Genomic DNA, 23,813 nt, shown 5'->3' with positions numbered 1-23,813 from the left:
AAAGGCCTTTTCGTAGCTGGTTCAATACTATTTATTATAAATCGGTTTAGTAAAATATTTTGTTCGATTATTTTTAATTAAATTTGAGTATAAAGAATTTAGTGAATATTCCCCTAAGTCGCTGTTTAAAGAAATATTATTATTTATTTTGAGATTAATTTCGATTTATTCCCAAACCACCTGTTTTATCCCCAAATCATTACTGATTAGTGAAGATTTTTCAAACAGTATCGTGTGGGACGGATTATTAAAATATGTGCCAACCTAAAGCAGTATCAAAGGAGTTGTCGGAATTATTTGAAATTAATGCCTTGTCTATGCTTTTTTATGCTGTTGTAACCGTTTTTCTAGATTCTGATAGGTCCTGCCGACATAGTAATTTCCACAATCACAGGGTATTTGATAGACCCCTCTTTGGCGAGTAACTGGGGTCTTATCTTTACCGGAATTTAAGAAATTAATGATTTTAAAATTATTCGTAAAAACTAGGTACAGATTGTTTTTGGCGCAAATATTTTTTAATTTTGTTGTGATTTTTGGGATATACGGAAGATAGACAATATTTGAGGGCTATCAGTAGCCTCACATTGTGAAATATCTTCCTTGATTTTACAAGAATGTCTTTTTATTCTACGGTTAATTATTTTATTGAAAAAAGGAATAGGATATCCATTACCAAAAAGAATATATCTGATAAAGTTTATTTCTGCATTTATATACGAATCGGAGCAAATATTCAGGGCAAGATCAATGAGGGAAGTTACAACTGCTCTTTTAACTTGTGGGGGGTGATTTGAATTAAAGTGGAGATATCTATTGTTTTGTGTTGCCTTTCAATAGATAGTAAAATCCAGTTTATCAGCATTACGAATAATTAACACATCTAAAAACGGTAGTTTATTTTTAATTTCAACTTCTAGGGTGAACTGCAAATTTTGGTCATAAGTGTTAAAATGATCTAAGAAGCCCCGAAGTTCAGCTTTCCCATAATTCCAAAGTGAAATTACGTCATCCATATAACGACCCCCATAGACCTTTTTTAACAAATAAGAATTTAATGCCCAATTTTCAAGGTTCTCGACATAAATATTTGCCAGTAGCCCGGATAAAGGTGGCCCCCATGGGTAACCCATTTTTTGGCTGATAAAAAAAATCGCAAAATTTAAAATACATAGAAAACTTATTACAAATTTTAACCAGAGTCATTAAAACTTCACATTCAATTCCCGTCGCTGAAGCCTCGATTAAGTGGTAATTTTCTTCTATTTTGTTTTTTAATAATTTCTCAGAAATAGTCACATCTATATTTGTATGCATGGAAACAATGTCAAAACGACTAACTATTGTGTTTTCTGAATATAGGAATTTTGAGAATACAATAAAGGTTTGAAAGCTGTGTAAAGCCATTTCCCAAAATTGGCTGCGGGGGCTTTAGTACACGCTACGATAGGTACGCTACAAAGTTCAGTCGTGGTTGAACTTCGTTGAAGTAAGGATGCTAGGGCTGTTTTTTGTTTAAATTTGTAAAAAAAAACATTGTTTAGTTTTAATTCTCACAATTTAATGTAAGTTTATTTATATATACAGTTTTTCTCTCTCGTTCTCGTATTGTGCTGAAGACGGCCCTTGGACAGAGGGCTGAAATATTCACAGAACTGATTTCCACTGTCTTGAAAAGAATTTCCCTATTGTTTCCACTTTGTATTTGTTTTTTATGGAAAGGCAGTGTGGTCTTTGTCGCTATTTTATATAGACGGTATAATTTTAGCATGAAATCATGGGGAATAAAGACCTAGAAGGTCTTTGGAACGTCTCAATTTTGAGGAAAGGTGATTTCAAATTTACAGTTGAATTAGAAGAGAAAGAGAAACTTCCTTTTCTTGATATTCTTATAAAGAATGAAAATAGTCTGGACTTTAAATCTATAGAAAATCAAACAATAACAGGTGTCCCTTTAAACCCCGGTGCCGGCACTTTCTTAAGCTTATTAGGCAGAGATTCTTCAAGACGTATGTGCTCGTTACGTAATACTATTGGGGATATTTTTTCATCGAGATTTAATTTCAAGATGTTTACCCTCAAGACGCCGGTCTTATTGATTAGAGAAGCCTGTTTGTTACGTAATTGCTTACTTGCGCAAATGTTTTCTTCGAGATTTCTTTGGTTTTCACATAAAAGAATTACTTACGCAATTGTTTAAAATTCTAACTTGGCCAGGTAGGAAAAACCCCAGGGTCCCTCGTTGAAAAGACACACCTGTTTGTGACATAATACTATGAGGAGTATTATTGTTTATCTATGTTGAGGATGACGTAATCTCGCACGAATCGTTTTGATAGATCTTACGGTCCACTTACCTCAGACTTGAAAAACAGTTCAGAATGTTAACATTGTGGATACTGATTTTTATTCTTAGCATATTTTAATAATGGATGTTTTTATTATATTTGAAGTTGGAGGCACTACTGGCGGGGAAATGAAACCAAGAATGCCTAATGTTGCAGCAGAAATTACAAGGGCTCTACGCCTAAGCCTTGAATGGGATGAGATGTTTGTAAGATACATGATACCATTGAGCAAATTCAAATTGAAAGAACAATCATGTTTTGCAGCAAAATGAATATAATGCATATACAAAGACTTCTATATGTATTAATTGCATTAAGGAAATATATTCAAGACAATGATCTGAATGAATATATAAAAAAGGAGTGAGTTGGTTACTATTTCATTTCTTGAAAATGTTTTTCTCGTTGTATATTATAATAGCAACAAGAAGGTAGAGAGAATCTTCATTCTTTGGCAGTAAGAGCGTCAGGATTAAAAATTATTGGATTTGAAGAGAAAATCTTAAGGAATCTTGTGACTTTGGAAAAATGTTTGACTGTAAATCATCATTGTCAAGAGTTATCAGTTCAAAGGAAAATATTCTCTCAAAGAATAATTGACGATATAAGAGAAAATGATTCACCATCTTTGGGCTATTGTATGAGACTCTAACGTCGCGGGTAGGGGAATTTACTCATATTATTCACATTCTAATCGGTACAAAACGAGATGATATTGTGGATTTACTTTTGAACCCTACCTGAAAATTCTTTCAATGCCCTATCCAAACAACAAATCAGTCAAAAAGTCCTAATTAAACAGGTTTTGTGACAGCAATCGGTTAATACTCCTAGAAGTAAAAGAATATACATTTTACCGATCCCGAGTCAGTTTTTTTTTGGAAGTGGGACAGTCAAAAATGAAAAATGTGCTACACACATCCACTATATTTGTATTAATTGGGCACCTGGTCAATCTGTAAGAATTTTATTGTTGTTGATGACTATAACGAAATGTGTAGATCTATACAATCAATGAAAATTGCACAGAGGATATGCAGCCCAAATTAAAGATTGAAACTCCTGTGTTGAAGTGTTTTTGACTCTCACACTTGTAAAGCTTACCCTGGTACGATTGGAAAAGTCTCTAAATGTGATCTCAGTTTATTTTAAAGAGACTGGTATCGTCGAGGTTTTAAATTGTTTTTGGAGGAAGACCGGCTCTACCAATCAATTGTTGGAATAATAAGAGAGTCTGATTTTTACGACATCACTGTGAAGATAATGACTACTATGATTATCAACCTACTGGTTTTTATTTTTTTGTTACAAAAATGATTCTTCTGTGTGACATTGCTTCAAATAAGCAAATTGAAAGCATGTGAATTTTTTAATATGAATTAAAATAGTATTACTGACTTTACGGAGAGATAAGATCAAAATGAAGTTACATTAGGGGAGACCGGGGCGCCTTCGGTCACTTTTTCGATTACCAGCCACCAAGAATTTTACGTTCGTTATTTTGAAAAATCTTGCTGAACGCAGGGAAGAGCAACGTTTGATCTACCAAATCTATTTTGTAGTTTTCTTAGAACTCAACCGGATTGTAAGAAAAAAGTGATCCCGCTGAAGCCCCATTTTGACCGGAGGTGCCCCCAACCCGGGGCACCTTCGGTCGGGCTTGGGGCACCTTCGGTCAGCCTTGCAATTATACGAATTACCTCCGTTATCCTGTCTTTAGATGGCTAAATATACAAAGCTTACTTATGTCTTCGTTTATGTTGTAAAAATAAGCCAAAGTAACAAAATCACATCATTTATTACTGTCGGAAGGAAATTTTCAACATCACTTTTGATACAGAGGCAGAGATGGTTGAGTTCAGCGACTTCACTTTTCAGCGGAGACTTGGAAAAAGTGAAAAATCGACGTCGCTGAACTCAATCATCTCTGCGACACGTGCCGTACCCCCACTTCTGCTAGGAATGGGCAATTTCATCTTAACATCCGCCAAATTGACATAGCTTTCATCCACTACTTGTGGGAAAAAAAAACTTGCTAGAATCACTGTCCTTTCTGCGAAGGAAACTTACAAAAACTTCACTGTTATCTTTTTCTTTGACGAATCCAACGTAGTGCAGTGAACTGTTCTTGCCTTCGAACTCCACCAACACATAGTCGCCAATACTAAGGGTCCCCAGTGCAAGTGGCTCAGTTAGCTCGTCATCACCGATATGTAGACTATCATCCGTGTCATCATCCAGATGAACTGAAACAACAGATTCTTCATCAGTCGACTGATCGCACAAAGACGTTCGCTGCTTCCTCTTCTGACCCTTGCTTTTCGTTTGACTTGTTGGCTTCTTCATATTTTTTTTCAGCAATCTTGCTTTTGCTTTTGCATCTTTCTCATCTTGCTTTGCTTTCTTAGCCATCATAGCAGCTTCAATTTTATCTTTCTCTGGTGTGTCTGTCAAAACTCTCGATGCACCCTTTTTCCTTCCGCCCCTATTGCTCTGTTTCCTTAGCAATGCCTTTGGATACGGTCGGACATCTTCGGGGGTCAAAGCAATAGAGTAACGAATCTCTGCAGCTGGTGTTGCCGGTGCAGTTGACGGTGACGGGCAAGGATCTAGTAGATCCGATACTGGTGGGTTTCTCTCTGTTGCTGATGGGCACGGCTCTGCCTTAGGACGGTCGCTGACAGACGCAGCATAAAAATCCTCATCAGAAAAAGCATTGCGGTTGAAGGGCCAAATGCTAGGCTTCGAAAACCCAGAAATGATGTTGTTCATGGTCAGTGCATTTGGATAAGCATTTCCTACAAGCTGGGCAATATGGGTGATCTGGATCCTCTGAAACGGATTTGAAGTCATACAATCATGAAATGCTCTTTTCAAAGCAGACTTCAGTGGTCCATAGATAGTAATATCTAGAGGCTGAAGACGATGACTGCAGTGGGGTGGGAAGGATAGTAAAACAATGCCATTTGCACGGGCTTACATGATAACGTCAAGACTGATGTGGCTCTCATGGTTATCGAGCAATAAGAGGACCGGGCTGTCCTTGGAACATCGAAATTGTTTCTTGAAATGCTGTATCGCCTCGTAAAACAATGTTGCAGTCATCCAACCAGTTGTTTGGGCTAGGCCGAGACTTCCTGCAGGGGCCCCATACATCATATGATCCTTGAACTTTGCTCTGGGGAATACGAAGACTGGTGGCACGGTCCAACCAATAGCATTGACAAAGCAACAAACAGTAACAAGTTCACCCCTTTCAGCTGTGGTAACCTGACCAACCTGCTTGGTACCGGTTTGTGCTATCACCTTGGGGCTGTCAAGTACAGTTGTGACCCCCGTTTCGTCACAGTTCCAAATGCTTTCTCCTGTGAATTTGTATTTGTGCAGGACAGCCTCCAAGTTGTCAAGGAATCTGTCAACATTAGCACGATTGAAGCTCGAGCTGCGAGCTAAGCTAGTGTTCTCTGGCTTTCTGAGAGACAAATCACCTTGCCTTATCATAAAGCCCTTCATCCAGTCTGGCCCAGCCATCTGTGCTTCTTCCCAGTTGTGAGGAACTTTCTTATCTAGTCTTTTTGCATAATCATATGCAAACTTTCGTGTTTGCATCAGGGTCACACCATAATGGACTTTCGAACAATGTTTCAAATAAACAGCAAGCTGGCCCTCTTCATTGGCCGTGAAAACTTTTGCAGTTGACAGTCTCTCTTTTCTTGTCGGAAGAAAAGCACTATTGAATGTGCCACCACTAGAGGTTCCAGAATTAGAGACCCCAGCTTGAATAGGCACTGGTATGCCCCCTTGCTCTTGCTCGCGTAGTTCTTTTGCTCGGCGAACGTTGTCGATAAGGGTTGATTTCGGTATTCCGAAAGCTGTTGCAGTACTACGAACTGAAGCTTTGTCCATCAAAACTTTGGAAACAGCAATGTTCATAGCCTCATCTGACACACCCTTCGGGCGTTTTGGAACTCTGTTCCGAACCATAACCAATGATCTGGAAGAAACTTTGAAATTAAGACTTACCGAATTTGGCAGTGTAAAAATGACCTACAGTAAAAGTTTGCGTATGTTTAATAGTGAACCTATTAAACACTGGTATTAAGTTAATATAGAAAATATTATTCATTAGTTTAAAAAAAAATTCACAAAAAGAAGTTTTCCCAGGAAAAGTAAAGAACTACATTAAACCGAAGATGGACATTAATAAAGTCAAATAATTTTTCCGGTGTAAAACTGTTCAAGTCAAACCCAAAACCCGCAAAAACTAAGAGGAGTAAGGCACACACCCCTCCCCCCACCGTGCCTTCTAAAGACCAGAACATAATTTGCGATCTACTGAAAACAATCGTTACTTCTCCAGTCATTGAAAAAAACACAATCATAGCCAAAATTACTGAAAACAGACTATTGAATGGGTATTGACAGTTTAATAAAAATTACTGATATTCGTCTTTGAAGGTCTTAATAATTTTGGATTTATTAAAGTTAAAAATGAGAAAATATACAAAATGTATTTTGTTTTGATTTAATTCAACACTTCCCTCAACATTCCCTAAAAGCTTCACTTGAATGCCCTTGGCATTTTTGGACACCATGGGCGAAACCTGCTCCCCTTTCCTGATAAAAGTACTATACATAAATAATGGGCTAGTTGCTTAACTTACTGTCCTTTCTCCAACGACTGCGCGGTGGAGGTTGGGTTTGTTTTTTGGTTTGACATTTTCAGAAGCATAGTTATATGACCTTTCAACTATGCTTAAATGACTATCTCAAAATTTTGATCAGGTGGCTTTGGGTGGAAAAGGGGCTTTTAGGAAACCTATTGAAATTTTGAAACTTTGAAAAAATTTGATTGAAACTTCTATGTTCAAAAGGGCATCACTGCCCTTCTCTCGTTCTGAAAGTAACAAACTCTTTTGGTACACCTTACTTTAGTTCTATGCTGGGAGCATCAATGTTAACCACAATTGAATTGTAGAGAGACCTATCTTTAACTTAAAACTGGTAAGGTTACGTTATTCATCAGGTTGGGGTGCCTCCGGTCAGCGACCGAAGGTGCCCCGTCGTGGACTGACCGAAGGTGCCCCAGCCGCCATTTTGTCAAACTTATTTTCTGACCCGAAAACAGAGAAAGATTTCTCCTTAGAAATACCACTATCTTCTAGTCCTATCATTTCTATGTGTATACAAATTTAATCATCGAAATCCATGCCAAACAGAAGGGGAAGGCTAGGTTCAAACAGAAGTAGAGAAACTTACTTTTCGCAAAAAAAAATGGTACGAAACTCTCTCCAGCTAAACTGGCTGAAGCTAACTGAGGGAAATTTTCTTCGGACATCCGCCTCCACATTTTATCCCAAATCGTCCGATCAAAATTTTTAGATAGCCATTTTGTTCATCATAGTTGAAATTCACAATAACTATGCCTTTGGGTATAGCATGACCCCCCTCCCCACGTCCCAGGTGAAAGGTCTTTAAGTTATAAAATTTGCCCATTGTTTACGCATAGTATTTGTTATTGAGATACAAGCCAGCATAAAATTTTCGAGTGAGAAGGGGACAAATTTCCTGAAGGGGGTTGTTCCATGGGGGAATTTTCCAGGGGGGGGAGTTTCCAGGGAGTGAACTTGTCAGGGGAAATTATGCACTGCATGCAGTTGGCAGGATTCTTATACAAATTTGTTTTATATGTCTTGCTTTCTCTTTTCCGTCTCAATTTTACCCGTGGAGTGGTTAACTGGGATTGAATTGTCTAGAGGATATTTAAATGGTGATTGGGTTTCTCGGTGGAGATGGGTTCAGATTTATTGGCATTATTTAAAACCGGTTAGAAACTAAATAAAAAAACAAGTTTTCAGCTGAAAGTAAGGAGCAACATTAAAACTTGACGAACAGAAATCATTGCGTATATGAAGGGAGTTGCCCCTTCCTCGACACCCCACTCTTTACCCTAAAGTTTGAATTTCGTCCCAATTCTTTAAGAATGACTCCTGAGACACAAGAGCCGTTTAATTAGAACAATAAAACACTTTTTTGAAAGTACTAAAAAACTATAGCGTAAAGAGGGAGGCGTTGAAGAGGGGGCAATCCCCTTCATATACATAATAATTTCTGTTCGTTTTAAGTTTGTTTTAAGTTGAGCTCCTTACTTTCAGTTGAAAAAACTTATTTCTTTTTATTTAATTTCAGTAAAGCGCAAATTGTGTTCTGGTCTTGAGAAGGCATAGGTGTTGTAAGACCTACTCATGTTAATTGTGTTGCGAGAGCAACACTTTGGTTTTGTCGTGTTTTTTTTTTTTTTTTTTTTTTGTTCCTAGCACCCCGATTTCAGCTTATTGCTAGAAAGTGGTAAGGGTCTAACCTCTGCGGTTTTTACGGAAAGTGTGGACCTTAGGCCGGATTGATGAATATGACTTTACATTTTGGAAAGCTTCGTAGAACTCTTGCCTGGGGCCAAAAAAGGATGGTTTTTGCTTGTCCTTGAGCCAGAGCCTATAGTGTGTGAAGTGAAGAGGAGTTGTATAGCCTATGTCAGAGAGGACTATCTGAAGTTATGCAGCCAAGCTTTCGTTTCATCAAACCATGTTTCTGCTTTCGAGTGGAAAGCTCCGTTCTAGCAGGCAAGCAGGCCGGCACCAGTTTCAAATTGAAGATGGACTAAAATCTATAAGTGTTAAATATATGCGGCAGTTACCCGGCCCCACAGCCAATATATCTTCTTTGAGTGATAAATAGAAAAATTTAGAGAAGCAAAAAAGCGGCATTTTCCCACGGGTCCGAAAGTGCTGCCGTGATTTCGGCTGAGTTTATCATTCGGTTTTTCGCACTTGGGATTGCGGTAGAGAAATGGTATCAGATGTGCCTCTTAAACTTTAAAAGTTCTCTCATTGTTAAAGAAATTAGAGTTTATCTTTTGCTCCTTTCTAAGTGATGACGTTAGAAAGTTGGCCTACGGCAAAAAAGTCAACTTTTGAACTAAGACAGATAGATTTTTTTCGACGGCAGTCGATAGCTTTTGATGAGCTGATTAAAGTATATGTCATCCATTTTTTTGTACAAAAATTCCTTCATGAGATATACCAGTTTGAAAGTTTAAAGGGGTTGACAACTTCAGTAGTAAGGTACACACTGAAACCAAAAATAGGCTGATACCAATTGTGAGACATATAGGGGAGTTTTAAGCAACAGTCGGCTGTTAGCTCATAATCATCCTCGGCAATGAGGGGTTTGCAACTCTTACTAGTTGGTGTACCTATTTTTTGTTTCCGTTGTATTTGATGGTAAGACAAATTTGGTTCCAGTGGTAAGACATGTAGGGGACTTGTAAGTAATAATCGGCTGTAAGGCTACAATCATCTTTAGCAATGAGGAGTTTGCAACTTTTGCGAGTTGGTGTACCTAATATGTATTTTAGCATCCTTATAGATTTACAACTTCAGCGTTTAGTCGCAGCGAGGAAACAAAACCAAAGTGTTGCTCTCGCAACACTTTACTCGGCGAAGCCGAGCAAAGGTTGCCGCAACACCTCACGTTGCCCATGCAACGTAGATCTAGTTTTAGCTCGTTTTGTGTTTGACTCGGGTATTTATTGTAATTTCTGTTCGTTTTGAGGTTCATTCATTTATTGATAGTGATTTGTGGTATTTTTACGCTGGGAAGATTATTTGACTTTATTTTACACATCCTTGGCTTAATGGAGCTCTTTAATTTTCTTTGAAAAACTTGTCTTGTGGAAATTTTTTTTTTAAATTAACCTACAAAAAAGTAGATTATTTTCCAAATGAATGGTCACGGAAGCGTGTTTATTTGTTGTTGTGTTACACTTCATTTTGTTTCACAGGGATGATTCTATCGACCTGATGGTTTAAGAACATCACAGAAGATCACAACAGGGCTCATTCGAGTGGAAATTACAATTTCTAAAGTTCTTTTAAAATTACCAAAAACATAATCCCACGAGGAAGTGACATTTCCTGTCATTTTGTGGCACCAAGCTAAGATTTGCCACATGGAGCACCGAGTCGCTATCGATTAAAAATTCTGAGATAGTAAATCGATTAAAAAAAAATATATCAAGCTTCCCAATTGCAGAGCAAATAACGGCAAAAGAATGCGCATTCGTTCGTAACTGTTATGTAGCCTATATAAGCAGGGCCGTATTCAGGATTTTTTTTCGGAGAGGGAGGGGCTACGAAAGGATTCTTTTTGGGAGGGAGGGATAAAAAAAATAAAGTAATAAAAAATTCGTTTACATTTATTTTTGTTACGTTTTTACGGGTGGGAAAAACATTTTAGGGGGGTTTCCCATCTCCTAGGCCCCCTTGGATACGGCCTTGCGCACTAGTAAAGGTATTTTCCTCACAGGAAAAACCTTCTAGCACACGCTTGATACTCAATGGAGTATCGGTGGACGATACTCAATGCTATTTTGTGAACAGTTGATTTTCGAAAACTGTCTTTAATTAAACTGTTGCTTGCTTACTTGGAATAAAGAGCTATGTCTATTTTAAATTTGCTTGATTCTGACTAAGAGTTTGACTTTTTGTTATTTAATCAAATTAAAAAAAAAATTATCCCTGAAAGGCACTTCAGATACGAAAGCCTTCCGATGAACCCCTACTGGATGCGTTCTCGATCGTAAGGGGTAAACTGGTATCATTTATTATAGTGACTGGCGTTTACCCCCTCCCCCAGAAAATAACCCGTGGAAAATACCCCCCACTGGCTGGTTGGTCTCCAATAACTTTTGATTCACAAAAAGGACTAAAAATCACAATTTCTAGTGACCAGCGTTTACCCTCTTTCCCAAAAAATACCCCCGGAAAATATCCCCCCACCAGCTGATTGGTTTCCAATGACGTTCAACTCACAAAAAAAGGACTAAAACTCACAATCACTGATCCAAGAAGAACCCCCCGAAGTTTTTGCGACCATGAGGTGGAGGTGTGGAAGTGGAAGGAGCAGTCTCCCTCCTATAGGGAAGAAATTCTGCTCATTTTGGGGTTTAATATTGCTCTTTACTTTCAAAATAACAGCGTAGAGAAGAAATATTATAAATTTTCAATTGCTTAAAGACAGTGTTTGTTATTGGGAAACATAAAGACATTTTTCGTGGGGAAATTTTCTGCAGGGGGTGGGATTGTCTGGGGAAATTTTCACTAAAATTTGGGAATGTTTTCTTTTCAGCATGGATGAATTTTCTACAAGGGGGATTGTTTTTCGCTTGGGGATATTTTCTGCAGGGGAGAGCTGTGGGGGGTTTGGTAAATGCCTAGAACCTGTAATATAGTTGTCGGCAGTGGCGTCATGTATCGGAAAGACAGAGGACGCCCCTCTCCCGATGTTTTAAGCCAGTCAGATAAAACATTTGAGCCCGTTAAGTAGTCATTTTACAGGGACAAATATTTTTTTATTCAGGCAAGTGGGTTGATTAAAATTCCTTCTTAGCATTGTTATTGTTATTTAGACTGCTTTTTCTTTGGCTCCTTAATTTTACATATAAAATTAAAGGGGGAATTGGTGGTAAATTAAAGCGAGACTGCAGTCAAAATGTGTAAACTGCAATTATTCTGCATATTATAAAGTAAGAATTATTTTCTTAACTTGTTTTCCTCTCAGTGACCTCAATTCTAGACCTATACCCTCACATCTTCTAAGTTGAGAAAATGATTCCATCAGCTTGACAACGCGCAAGTCAAATGGCATTCCGTCAAATAAAATCTGTATTCTTACATAAAATATGTATTTTCTACAAGGGGTTATTTTTGCGGGGAGATGTTTTGAACGGGAGGGGGGCAGCGGGGGTTTGGGTATATGCCTAGAACCCATATTATAGCTGTCGGCAGTCTCATCATATATGGGAAGGAGAGAGAACGCCCCTCTCCCAATGTTTTAAGCCAGTCGGATAAAACATTTGAGCCCGTTAAGTAGTCATTTTAGTGGCTCAAATCCTTTTTTACTAAGGCAAATGGGTTGATTAAAACATATTACGTAAAATCAATGAAAGAATATCATCCTCAGTCGGTAAAAACAAAAATACGAAATAATTATAATAGCAATTTTCACACAAATCAGTCGGTAAAAATGACAAGCCTTGGTAAAAATCCATTGCCCTCTCCCAAACATTTTGGCTAGTGACAGTTCTGGTCGAGTACCAGCCCAAGTCCAGGAGGAAGTAATTCCTCGTGCTTCTTAGTCCCAGCCTTTTAAGTTTTTACACTTCCATCATAGGGCAACTCTTTGGTAAATATTTCGCTGTTCATATTATTAACTTATGAATAAAGCAAATATACCACTCGATGCCTTTTGTTATGCTCTTTACGAATATAGTAATCGCTTCTCTCGCAAGTTTAAATTTTAGCCCTTTTTAAACCCTTAGGAATGGCCAAATATTTCTAATTTTTGGGAATAAAGAAGCCTTAAACCAGGAATTTGAGACTTATTATTTGATTATAAATCCATTTTTTTGAAGTTATATAACCCGAAAGCATCGATTTATCACGACTAAATTTGATAAATGTTCAAAACAATACCTCCATTGTTTCCGTCCGCCATGATTGTTCTGTCGGCTTTGGTATTTTTTCGACATATAGGAGAAACGGCAGTTTTTAAGCAGCCCTCCCTACAGAAAAAGAAGAGAACATGGCAGATTCGTTTTGAATTTTTTTTAGTTGACTTAATCTTGACAAATCAAAGTTTGTGAATTATACAAACAAATACAAAGTAGAAACAATAGGGAGAATCTTTTCAAGACAGTGGAAATCAATTCTGTGATCTGTGATCAATTCTGTGATCTGAGATCAATTCTGTGTGAAATCAATTCGGGTCCTGGTTGAACTTCGTTGAAGTAAGGATGCTAGGGCTGTTTTTAAAAAAAAAAGTTCGTTTTAAAAATATTCATAAAATTGATTTCCACTGTCTTGAAAAGATTTTCCCTATTATTTCTACTTTGTATTTGTTTGTTATGGAAAGGCAGTGTGGTCTTCGTCGCTATTTTTATGAATTATACAACTTTTACAAAATGGATTTATAATGAAATAGTAAGTTTCAAACAAACATTACAACCCATTTTTATATCCAAAAATATAAAATGAAATTATTATTTTCAAGAGTCCTAAAAGGGCTCAAAATTGAATTTGCAAGAAAAGCTATTATTATATTCAGAAAGAGCATAAAAAATAACATCTAGTGGTATGATTAATTTATTTGTAGGTTAATAATATGAACAACCAAATATTTACCAACTCTTCTACAGTTGCCACTAATTTTTTAATTTCGAAAAAGAAATTTAAATTTTTCTTACCCAGTTATGATAACGCAACCCCCAAAAGAGCAGGAAAATATTAAAAATTAATATGAATGCAGAACTAAATTCTATAGAATATTCCATAATATAAATTCTACCTATATGTTTGAATATAAGGAATTATTGCAAAATTCCTTCTTGGCATTGTTATTTTTATTTGGACTGCTTTTTCTTTGGCTACTTAATTTTGCATATGAAATTAAGGGCGGAGTTGGTGGTAAATTAAAGCAAGACTGCAGCCAAAATGTGTAAACTGCTATTATTCTGCATATTATAAAGTAATAATTGTTATCTTAACTTGTTTCCTCACAGCAGCCTCAATTCTAGACCTATACCCTCACATCTTCTAAGTTGAGAAAATGATTCCATCAGCTTGACAACGCGCAAGTCAAATGGCATTCCGTCAAATAAAATCTGTATTCTTACATAAAATATGTATTTTCTACAAGGGGTTATTTTTTGCGGGGAGATGTTTTGAACGGGAGGGGGGCAGCGGGGTTTTGGGTATATGCCTAGAACCCATATTATAGCTGTCGGCAGTCTCATCATATATGGGAAGGAGAGAGAACGCCCCTCTCCCAATGTTTTAAGCCAGTCGGATAAAACATTTGAGCCCGTTAAGTAGTCATTTTAGTGGCTCAAATCCTTTTTTACTAAGGCAAATGGGTTGATTAAAACATATTACGTAAAATCAATGAAAGAATATCATCCTCAGTCGGTAAAAACAAAAAAACGAAATAATTATAATAGCAATTTTCACACAAATCAGTCGGTAAAAATGACAAGCCTTGGTAAAAATCCATTGCCCTCTCCCAAACATTTTGGCTAGTGACAGTTCTGGTCGAGTACCAGCCCAAGTCCAGGAGGAAGTAATTCCTCGTGCTTCTTAGTCCCAGCCTTTTAAGTCTTTACACTTCCATCATAGGGCAACTCTTTGGTAAATATTTCGCTGTTCATATTATTAACTTATGAATAAAGCAAATATACCACTCGATGCCTTTTGTTATGCTCTTTACGAATATAATAATCGCTTCTCTCGCAAGTTTAAATTTTAGCCCTTTTTGAACCCTTAGAAATGACCAAATATTTCTAATTTTTGGGAATAAAGAAGCCTTAAACCAGGAATTTGAGACTTATTATTTGATTATAAATCCATTTTTTTGAAGTTATATAACCCGAAAGCATCGATTTATCACGACTAAATTTGATAAATATTCAAAACAATATCTCCATTTTTTCCGTCCGCCATGATTGTTCTGTCGGCTTTGGTATTTTTTCGACATATAGGAGAAACGGCAGTTTTTAAGCAGCCCTCCCTACAGAAAAAGAAGAGAACATGGCAGATTCGTTTTGAATTTTTTTTTAGTTGACTTAATCTTGACAAATCAAAGTTTGTGAATTATACAAACAAATACAAAGTAGAAACAATAGGGAGAATCTTTTCAAGACAGTGGAAATCAATTCTGTGATCTGTGATCAATTCTGTGATCTGAGATCAATTCTGTGTGAAATCAATTCGGGTCCTGGTTGAACTTCGTTGAAGTAAGGATGCTAGGGCTGTTTTTAAAAAAAAGTTCGTTTTAAAAATATTCACAAAATTGATTTCCACTGTCTTGAAAAGATTTTCCCTATTATTTCTACTTTGTATTTGTTTGTTATGGAAAGGCAGTGTGGTCTTCGTCACTATTTTTATGAATTATACAACTTTTACAAAATGGATTTATAATGAAATAGTAAGTTTCAAACAAACATTACAACCCATTTTTATATCCAAAAATATAAAATGAAATTATTATCTTCAAGAGTCCTAAAAGGGCTCAAAATTGAATTTGCAAGAAAAGCTATTATTATATTCAGAAAGAGCATAAAAAATAACATCTAGTGGTATGATTAATTTATTTGTAGGTTAATAATATGAACAACCAAATATTTACCAACTCTTCTACAGTTGCCACTAATTTGTTAATTTCGAAAAAGAAATTTAAATTTTTCTTACCCAGTTATGATAACGCAACCCCCAAGAGCAGGAAAACATTAAAAATTAATATGAATGCAGAACTAAATTCTATAGAATATTCCATAATATAAATTCTACCTATATGTTTGAATATAAGGAATTATTGCAAAATTCCTTCTTGGCATCGTTATTTTTATTTGGACTGCTTTTTCTTTGGCTACTTAATTTTGCGTGTGAAATTAAGGGCGGAGTTGGTGATAAAGTAAAGTGGGAATGCAGTCAAAATGTGTAAACTGCAATTATTCTGCATATTATAAAGTAAGAATTGTTATCTTAACTTGTTTCCTCACAGCAGCCTCAATTCTAGACTTTTGCCCTCACATCTTCTAAGTTCAGTAGCTGATTCCAACTGTTTGACAACGCGCAAGTCAAATGGCAATCCACAAAATAAAGTCTGGTTGAATATCAAGCCTAAGCTGTGAGATTATGTATAGTTACAACTGAAAGTAGAGCTGTTCCTAGGAATGGTGATGGAAGGGGAAAAATTTATTACAGCACCCCCTCCCGACTCAGATATAAGCAAAAAAGCCGAATCAGTGAAGAATTTGATCAAAAATAGGTAACCCCCTAGCCACGGCAGACGGGGCAGCTGTCCCATCCCTTTGAACGGCTCTGGTGCTCAACCCCTCTGAAATATGACAAGGAAATTTTAGATTTACCTGGGGGGAAATTCCTAGGCTTCCTTGTCCCATAATATATTCCAATAGCAAATAGTGCTATCACAATCGTTAGATACATTATTCTTAAAGTTGTAACTTAGTATAGTTTCATTTCTATCAAACGCAATTCTTCAGTCAGATTGGCCTACTGGATCAATATTCATAGGCTATGACATAATAGAATGTAATATAATAGGCACGTTTTTCCCACGTGATTTTTTGTTCTTTGAACATTAGACTTTTTAACATAGGTAGCACTGTAGGATAATAGCAACAGATGAAATGCTTCTTTAAATGAAATTGAAAATATGCACTGATGGCTGAAAACAAATGAAGTCATAAAAAGACACTTTTGCATGAAAAAACATAGTAAATCATTGGAAATATTTCAAGTTTTTCTTTCCGACCATTAAAAATATGTACAATTTCCAAACAATAAAAAGTGCTTACAGAGAGTGGTGAGCTAAGTAAACTACTATATAACAAAAAGGAGTGGCATAATTTCGTCAAAATCCTGGTGGGGGGGCGCAAAGTTGATGGATATAAGGATATTTTCCCAAGTCAAGTGAAAACGACAGTGAGAAAGAAAAAATAAACCATACAGTCAGGAAAGATTTACCAATAGGCCCACTAGGCCCTACGTTAGGAATGTACTAAATATAGTAGTACAATAGGTCCACTTCTGCCCTAAGAATGACGCATGGACGTATAATAGATAAACTTATCTAAGTCCACAACGATCTGAAACTCAGCTACTATCCAAAATCTTTGTCAGTAGACAAAAGAATCGTCATATTCATTTCCTAGGTATCCTACAAGATGAAAATTTATCTTTTAAACATCATAATGATTTGATTAAAATAAAGATATGAAGAAACCTAGGTATTCTAAGAAAGTTCAAACATATTTTTTCTGGGCCTGAGAATCCTATACCTCACTTTGTTTCATTCTTGTGTACCTTATTGCCCATTTATATGGACGTATACTTTTCCTTCGTTTCTTAAATCGCTTTCCAACACTCACGATAAAGCTATAAATCTTAACCATTAAAAAATTGATCAGCAACTAAACTGTTACTTGATGACGATTAATTTAATATTATTTCATATGCATCTTTGACTTTTCCTGAGCTCCGAGGTAATAATCCCAGATCCTTTAAATTTAGTTCATCTTTTGTATCTGATCAGTCGAATCATCAGCTCCATAGTTCTCAGAACATTCAAATTCCGCATACTACAACAGCAAGATATGATTTTAATCCTCTCGTTGCGGGTAATCTTATTTGGAAACACCCTTTCCACTTTGGTTCGTGAATTTCTCTCATCTGGCACCTTCAAAAGACTTGTAACACTTATGGAAGGTTTCCATGTGACCTTTTTTGCTTTCATTTTCTTCTTCTTGTGTAGCACTGACTTGGATCTATTTAAAAAACAAAACAAAAAAGAGAACATTTTTCCCGGTTAAAAGTAAGGAGCAACAGCAATACTTGAAACGAACAAAAATTACAGCCTAGACAGATGGTCCGATTAAGTGAGAGGGAAATCTGGCATTAACCCCCTTGTTAGGATTGTATAAAAATGATGTTAGTTCATTTGTTAATAGATAAGCCTATCTGTTATCCGTCCATGTGTCATTCCTAGGGCAGAAGAACTAAGGTAGATAGTCATAGAACTAAGATAGTCATGGAACCTATAGTTTTCTAAGTGTTTGGTTAAATGGCAAGGGTAAACGGCTGGAGTAAGTATGGCTCTCTTATTGGACCAATACTTGTTGAATTAAAATCAAATAGTGGTGGGCATAAAGCCATGGCTAATTGTAGAAAAATACCAAGATAGAAGGTCCAATTGAGTGGGAGGCAAATCTAGTATTAACCCCCTGATTAGGATTTTATAAAAATGATTTTAGTTCAGCTGTTAATGGACAAGTCTATCTATTATACATACATGATTCATTCCTAAGGCAGAAAAACTGACAAGTTAGTCATAGAACTAAAATAGTCCTACAGCCTATAGTTTTTCAAGTGTTTGATTAAATGGTACGAGTAAACGACGGGAATAAGCATTACTCTCTTATTGGACCAATAGTTGTTTGATGGCCTTTAGAAAGGCACGCCCACCTAGAGTCTCAGGCATGTTGACCAACAAGTAAGTTTTTGGCAGCAAAACAAAGTAAGCACAATTCTATTTTTGTTGTAGCTGAAAAGTGACGCATCAAATTGGTTACTAGGCTATTTTATTGCAATTGTGAAGAATGATAAAAAAGTATAAGGTAAGTAAAAAAATTTATAAAGCATGTAAAAATATAAGAGGAAAAATTAAATGAAAGAAACTTCATTAAAAAAAAAAATACAATCTGGGCGCCTCATTCAGATACGAAATCACAATTTTAATTTCTTACCTAGAAATACAGGTTTTAATTTTTCAGTTTCAGGTTAAACTCTATCACATGTAAAACGACAAGTTACATTTGTCAACAAAAAAAACGTTAGCACAAAATATTCCTTACTTTGTGCTGAGCGGGATTTGGCATGCAAACATTATTCAGTCAAGAGGTATATCTGAAATCAAAGCCTATTCTGGCATTATTTAATTTAAGTTAATTATGTCACGAGAATTGATGTTAAGAAGACAAAGTCGCGTCGACAAAGGAATAAATGAGGTTGAAAAAGTAGTGTTAGGTCACAAGGAAATCGATCAAGCGAACAGATTCGAGATTCAACGCATTAGAGATGTAAAAAACATATTAGCTAAAACAAAGGGTGTCTTTTCGCCATTAAATTTTTTTCTGGAAGAATAGAAGGTTAAGTCTGTAAACTAAATTAAGAATTAAAAGCGACACTAATGATAGCGTTTGTGGATGTACATGTACACGTATAAACATATTTTACGTATTTATGTATATATATTATTACATTTAGAAATAGTCAAAATATAATTCCGACGAAATGTAAGAGGTGCAAATTTCGTGTTTTTCATTTATTTGTCAGACATATTTTAAAGTTTCCATAAGGTTTTTTGGATGAGGTTAGAGCCACCTTCTGCTAACTTCATCTCAAATATCTTGACAACCTTTTCTTCAACATTAAACAACTGATCATAATCAACCATTCCACCTGCCAGGCAATACACCTACTATATCCGCAACCGGTGAGAATGGCTCCGTAGTGTAGACGTGACCTAAGACAATGGAAGCTTAACCCAATCATACGTAAATAAAAGAAAAATGAGAACGAATATTCTTAATAATTATCATCATTTTTTCATTTTTTAAAGTAATATAAACTATTGTAAATTAATTATTATTTTATGAAGATTTTATTCCTAATGACATATTACTGTATATGCTCCTTTGTGTAATCAATAATTAAAGGGACATATTGTATTTCAAGTTTATTTGTAAAACTGTGATATTAGGATTTTGTGACAGCTAATTTTTGTTGTAAGCATACATCATGCATGCTACCCATCCGGCAATTCAGCAGAATATCATTTTGAAGTTACCTGAACAGCTGAACACAGCAATCAGTAAGTGTCTTCTTGTCTAAAATAATCTATCCTATAGGCTATGCTAAGCACTCCATTCAGCAGAATACTATTCCTGTACTTCATTAAAGTAGAAAATCTTGTTTTGTAGGGGTTGGTACTTCAACTTACCTTCCTGGGGCATACTTTATTCTGTAGATCCATCCCTGAGAGTGTCATTTCTCCAACCTAACACCTTTCCAAGACAGTGAAAAGAAGGCTAGCTTTTCTAGAATTGTATCATGACAATAGTTTAATATAGGAGCTAGCCAGTAGACTAAATACTTGTTGTTCATATTATTGACCTACTAATAAATTGAACAAACCACTAGATGCCCTTTTTCATGCTCTTTTTGAATGTTACAAGCATAGAAATGCTAATCCCAGAAGTGTATCCATTTCTGGTTGACCCTTTTCCTCCAAGGGGCAAACTAAAAATGTGTAAAGTGGGCTGGGTTTTGAAGCCAAGGGTAAAGTTTGGGTTGTACAATATGAATGAAATTCTATTTTAAATACTAATTCCAGTCATCACTTTTATTTTCTTTATAGTAGTAAGTCTAAAGATAATTAAAAAACTTACACATCCATTAATGCCAATATCCACTTTCACTTTTGAGTTTACACTACCCAACTGTTTGAAGAAAACAAATGTCAGTAAAATTCTAGTTAATTGTCTTCTTGCTAACCTATATTGGAAAGGGATGAATCTACAGACTAAAGTATGTCCCAGGAAGGTATTTTGAAGCAACTACCTCCACTCCTTCTCTCTCTAGAAGGCCCTGACCTTTTAAAATATGTGTGTTATAAAAGTGAAACCTTGCAAAATAGATATTCTGCTTAACTAAAGTACAAAAAAAAATTGTTTTCAGCTTCATAACTTTGCTCAATTCCATTTTATAAAGTTTTAAAGATATGCAAATACATTTCCTAAATTTTGAAAAAACCATTGATATGGCTCAAAATTCTACTCAAATAACAGGAATTGCATTTTTGGAAGTAAAGGTAGAGAAAAAGCAACTAGTAACTGAAAATTAAGGTAAAATGTTGTTAGTAAGTAAGGTAATAATTTCCAGTATAGACAGCTTGTGATAGAACTAAACAATTACCAATAATAATGTCAATTTATATTTTTATGGATATAAAAATGGATTATAATATTTGTTTCAAACTTACTATTTCATTATAAATCCATTTTATAAGAGTTGTGTAATTCATAAGCATTGATTTACCAAGATTAAGTTCATTAAAAAATTCACAACAAATCTGCCATGTTTTCTTCTTGTTCTATTAGGCTGCTTAAAAACTACTGTTTCATCAATTTGTCAGAAAATATCAAAGTTGACTGAAGAAACATGGCAGACAGAAAAATAGAAAAATTGTTTTTGAATATTTTATTCAACTTAATTGGGACAAATTAATGTTTTGTGGATCATATAACTTAAAAAGTGGATCTATGATCAAATATTAAGCTTGAAATCCATGGTTTAAGCCTTTTCTATACCCCAAAACTAGAAATTTTGTCATCAATTTCAAGGGTTCAAAAAGGGCTCAAATTTGAATTTGCAAGAGAAGCAATTATTATATTCATAAAGAGCATAGCCTATAAAAAGGTATTGAGTAGTATATTTGCTTTATTCACAAGTCAATAATATAAACAGGGAAATACTTACTGCCTAGCCTATGTTATAATTTACATGTGACTAGATTCATATATTGAAGAAATATGTAGGCTAATTGGGGCTATACATAGGATCATCAGGAGGGTGGGGGGCTGTATTTGCAGCTGAGTTGAATAACACATTTGAAAAGAGCATAAGAACCAGGAATCAAGTTGCCTATTGTGTTAAAACTCAACCCTATGGTCAGTTATGGAATCTTTTATATATTTACTTATGTTTTCAAGAGAAACATTTGTCACTTTCAAGCATAAAGAAGGCATTGGGTAGTTTCTTCTCCTTGTTACTATGTCAGTAATGGAATTATGTATAGGAATCATCTGTAGTTACCCTGCTAAGCATTTGTGAATTTTTTATTGATTCTGGTAGAGCACAAAATGACTAAGCATATTTTCCAGTTTATTCATTTGCTTTGACATCTTCTTTGAAATAGTTGCCAGATAGAAGATGGCTTTGGGTGTTATATAGAGAAAAATGGGAAATTTTCATTTATCTCTGAATTTTAAATGTTTTATTTTTGGTTTATAATAGTTTTTTTTTTTTTACAGTGGCTAGATGAGCCTTTTTCAATGATTTAACAGTTCTATAAGAATGAAGTTTTTCTCTGACTGAACCTATTGACTATCCTAATGCAAAATGGCTATCTCATAATTTTTGTTAGATCTTAGAATTTTTTTTAGGGGGCTGTGGCAGGTTTGGTTGCACAAGAAGGCATAATAAGAGGGTTAGTTACCCTCCAATCACCTTTGACAGTTAAAAATGAGACAAAAACTTTCTTATCAACAGAGAAAGCTCCTTCTGAACATCCAATGGACAAATTGTTTGATAAAATGCCCCTAACCTCACATTGTCTATAAGATATCAGGGATCCTCATGACCATAAACACTTTATTGACAGCATATGCAAAGAAGCTTCAAATGATATTTTGGATCTTAAGTGACTAAATAACAACTGGAAAATTGGCATGTGCTTCAAATCAGCAGCTGACAAAATGTTTGAGACTATCAGTGCATATTGGTTATGAATGTCTGCCTGTTCAGGAATTTATCTTCCTTGTTGATGCTTTAAATGGCATAGTTTTGGTCATATAGCAATGAATTGCCAGTCAGGTGCTATTTATGGTCAATTTGGTTCTACCAATCATTTACCTTAAATCACAGCTTGGAGGTATATAAGGATTTTCCATCCTTGTGATGCTCCAGTGATGAAAAAAATTGTTTGGTGTAAGTTGTGGTTGTTGATCTAGACTCTTGTGGAGGATTCTGCAGTTTCCCAATTGTAAAGAAACTCCTGGCAGAGCCATTCCTCATCAAGGTGAGACTTGAACAAATTGGTTAAAGTTGCAGAAACTGTTTCATCAGACAGTTGATTCCACAGATTGATGACTCTTTGGCTGAAATGTCTACATTGAATGTCCTCTAGTACCAGAATGCAAGGGCTGTTCAAAGAGACCAGGAAGGGTGTTTTTAGAAAGGATTTTTTTGGTGAAATTCTTATCACCCCTTTTTCTTCAGTATGTCTGTGGTGGCAGCTTTAAACAATGTAGTCTTTCTTTGTATGGACATTTATTCATGCTGTTAGCCATCATGTATCTAATTATTCAAATATATGCACAGCTAGCATGTTATGCAAGGCTGCTGGCCAGAGCTGTTACAGTGTGCAAATAAGCATTCAGCCAAGATTCAGCTTAATCCACATGGTCAAAGTACCAAGAGTCAGCCATAATGTTAATATGAGGTACTCAACTCTAAACATTAATGGTGAGCTTGTCCAAAAGTCTTCAGTTCATGATGAGCTCATATCAAAACATGATGTGATTTGTGCAGTAATATGTAATGTTGCTTTCTTTTGCTTCCTTGCTTTTGTGTATTTGCTTGTCTTGCTTTTGCTTATATGCTTTATCTATATGTGCCTGGGTTTAATAGAAGTATAATCTCAAAAATATTACATGGTGTCAGAAGTGGGACTGCCAATCAGCCTCACCAAATTAGTCAGCTACAGTAAGCAACCACAGACAAGAAGACAGCCTTCACCATGGATGTTGAACAACCAAGCATCAACTGGAATGCCACAGGCCTGGCAGATGAATGGAAGAGGTTTAAGAAACACATCAATCTAATGTTTGATGGACCACTTTCAGGAAAGACAGAAAAATCAATGTATGCATACCTCCTAATCTGGACAGGTGACAAGGGACATGAAATATTTAAAACTTTTAAATATTTAAACATTTACATTCACAAATCAAGAAAAGAACAACTCTACCATACCTTATAAAATTCAGGG

General features: G+C 35.7%; 2 protein-coding genes across 3 annotated transcripts in view; one reads left to right on the top strand and one right to left on the bottom strand.

The window, feature by feature from the left end:
* Nucleotides 1–5,324: 5,324 nt before the first annotated feature.
* LOC136025561 (uncharacterized) lies at nt 5,325–6,332 on the bottom strand. Its single transcript, XM_065701589.1, has one exon. It carries the CDS (start codon nt 6,330–6,332, stop codon nt 5,325–5,327), a length of 1,008 nt encoding a protein of 335 aa, XP_065557661.1.
* A 13,335-nt stretch (nt 6,333–19,667) lies between these two features.
* Nucleotides 19,668–23,813, top strand: part of LOC136025400 (UDP-N-acetylglucosamine--peptide N-acetylglucosaminyltransferase 110 kDa subunit-like) — a 139,931-nt gene continuing 135,785 nt past the window's right edge. For both annotated transcript variants that reach the window (XM_065701401.1, XM_065701400.1), the window contains exon 1: nt 19,668–19,853. In XM_065701401.1, coding sequence (XP_065557473.1) covers nt 19,781–19,853 — 73 coding nt within the window. In that variant the 5' untranslated portion in view covers nt 19,668–19,780. The remainder of the gene's footprint in view (nt 19,854–23,813) is intronic.

The sequence above is a fragment of the Artemia franciscana genome, chromosome 3, assembly GCF_032884065.1.
Source record: "Artemia franciscana chromosome 3, ASM3288406v1, whole genome shotgun sequence".
NCBI classification, from domain to species: Eukaryota; Metazoa; Arthropoda; class Branchiopoda; order Anostraca; family Artemiidae; genus Artemia; species Artemia franciscana.
The sequence above is the reverse complement of the archived record's forward strand: the minus strand, read 5'-3'. Positions and strand labels throughout refer to the sequence as shown.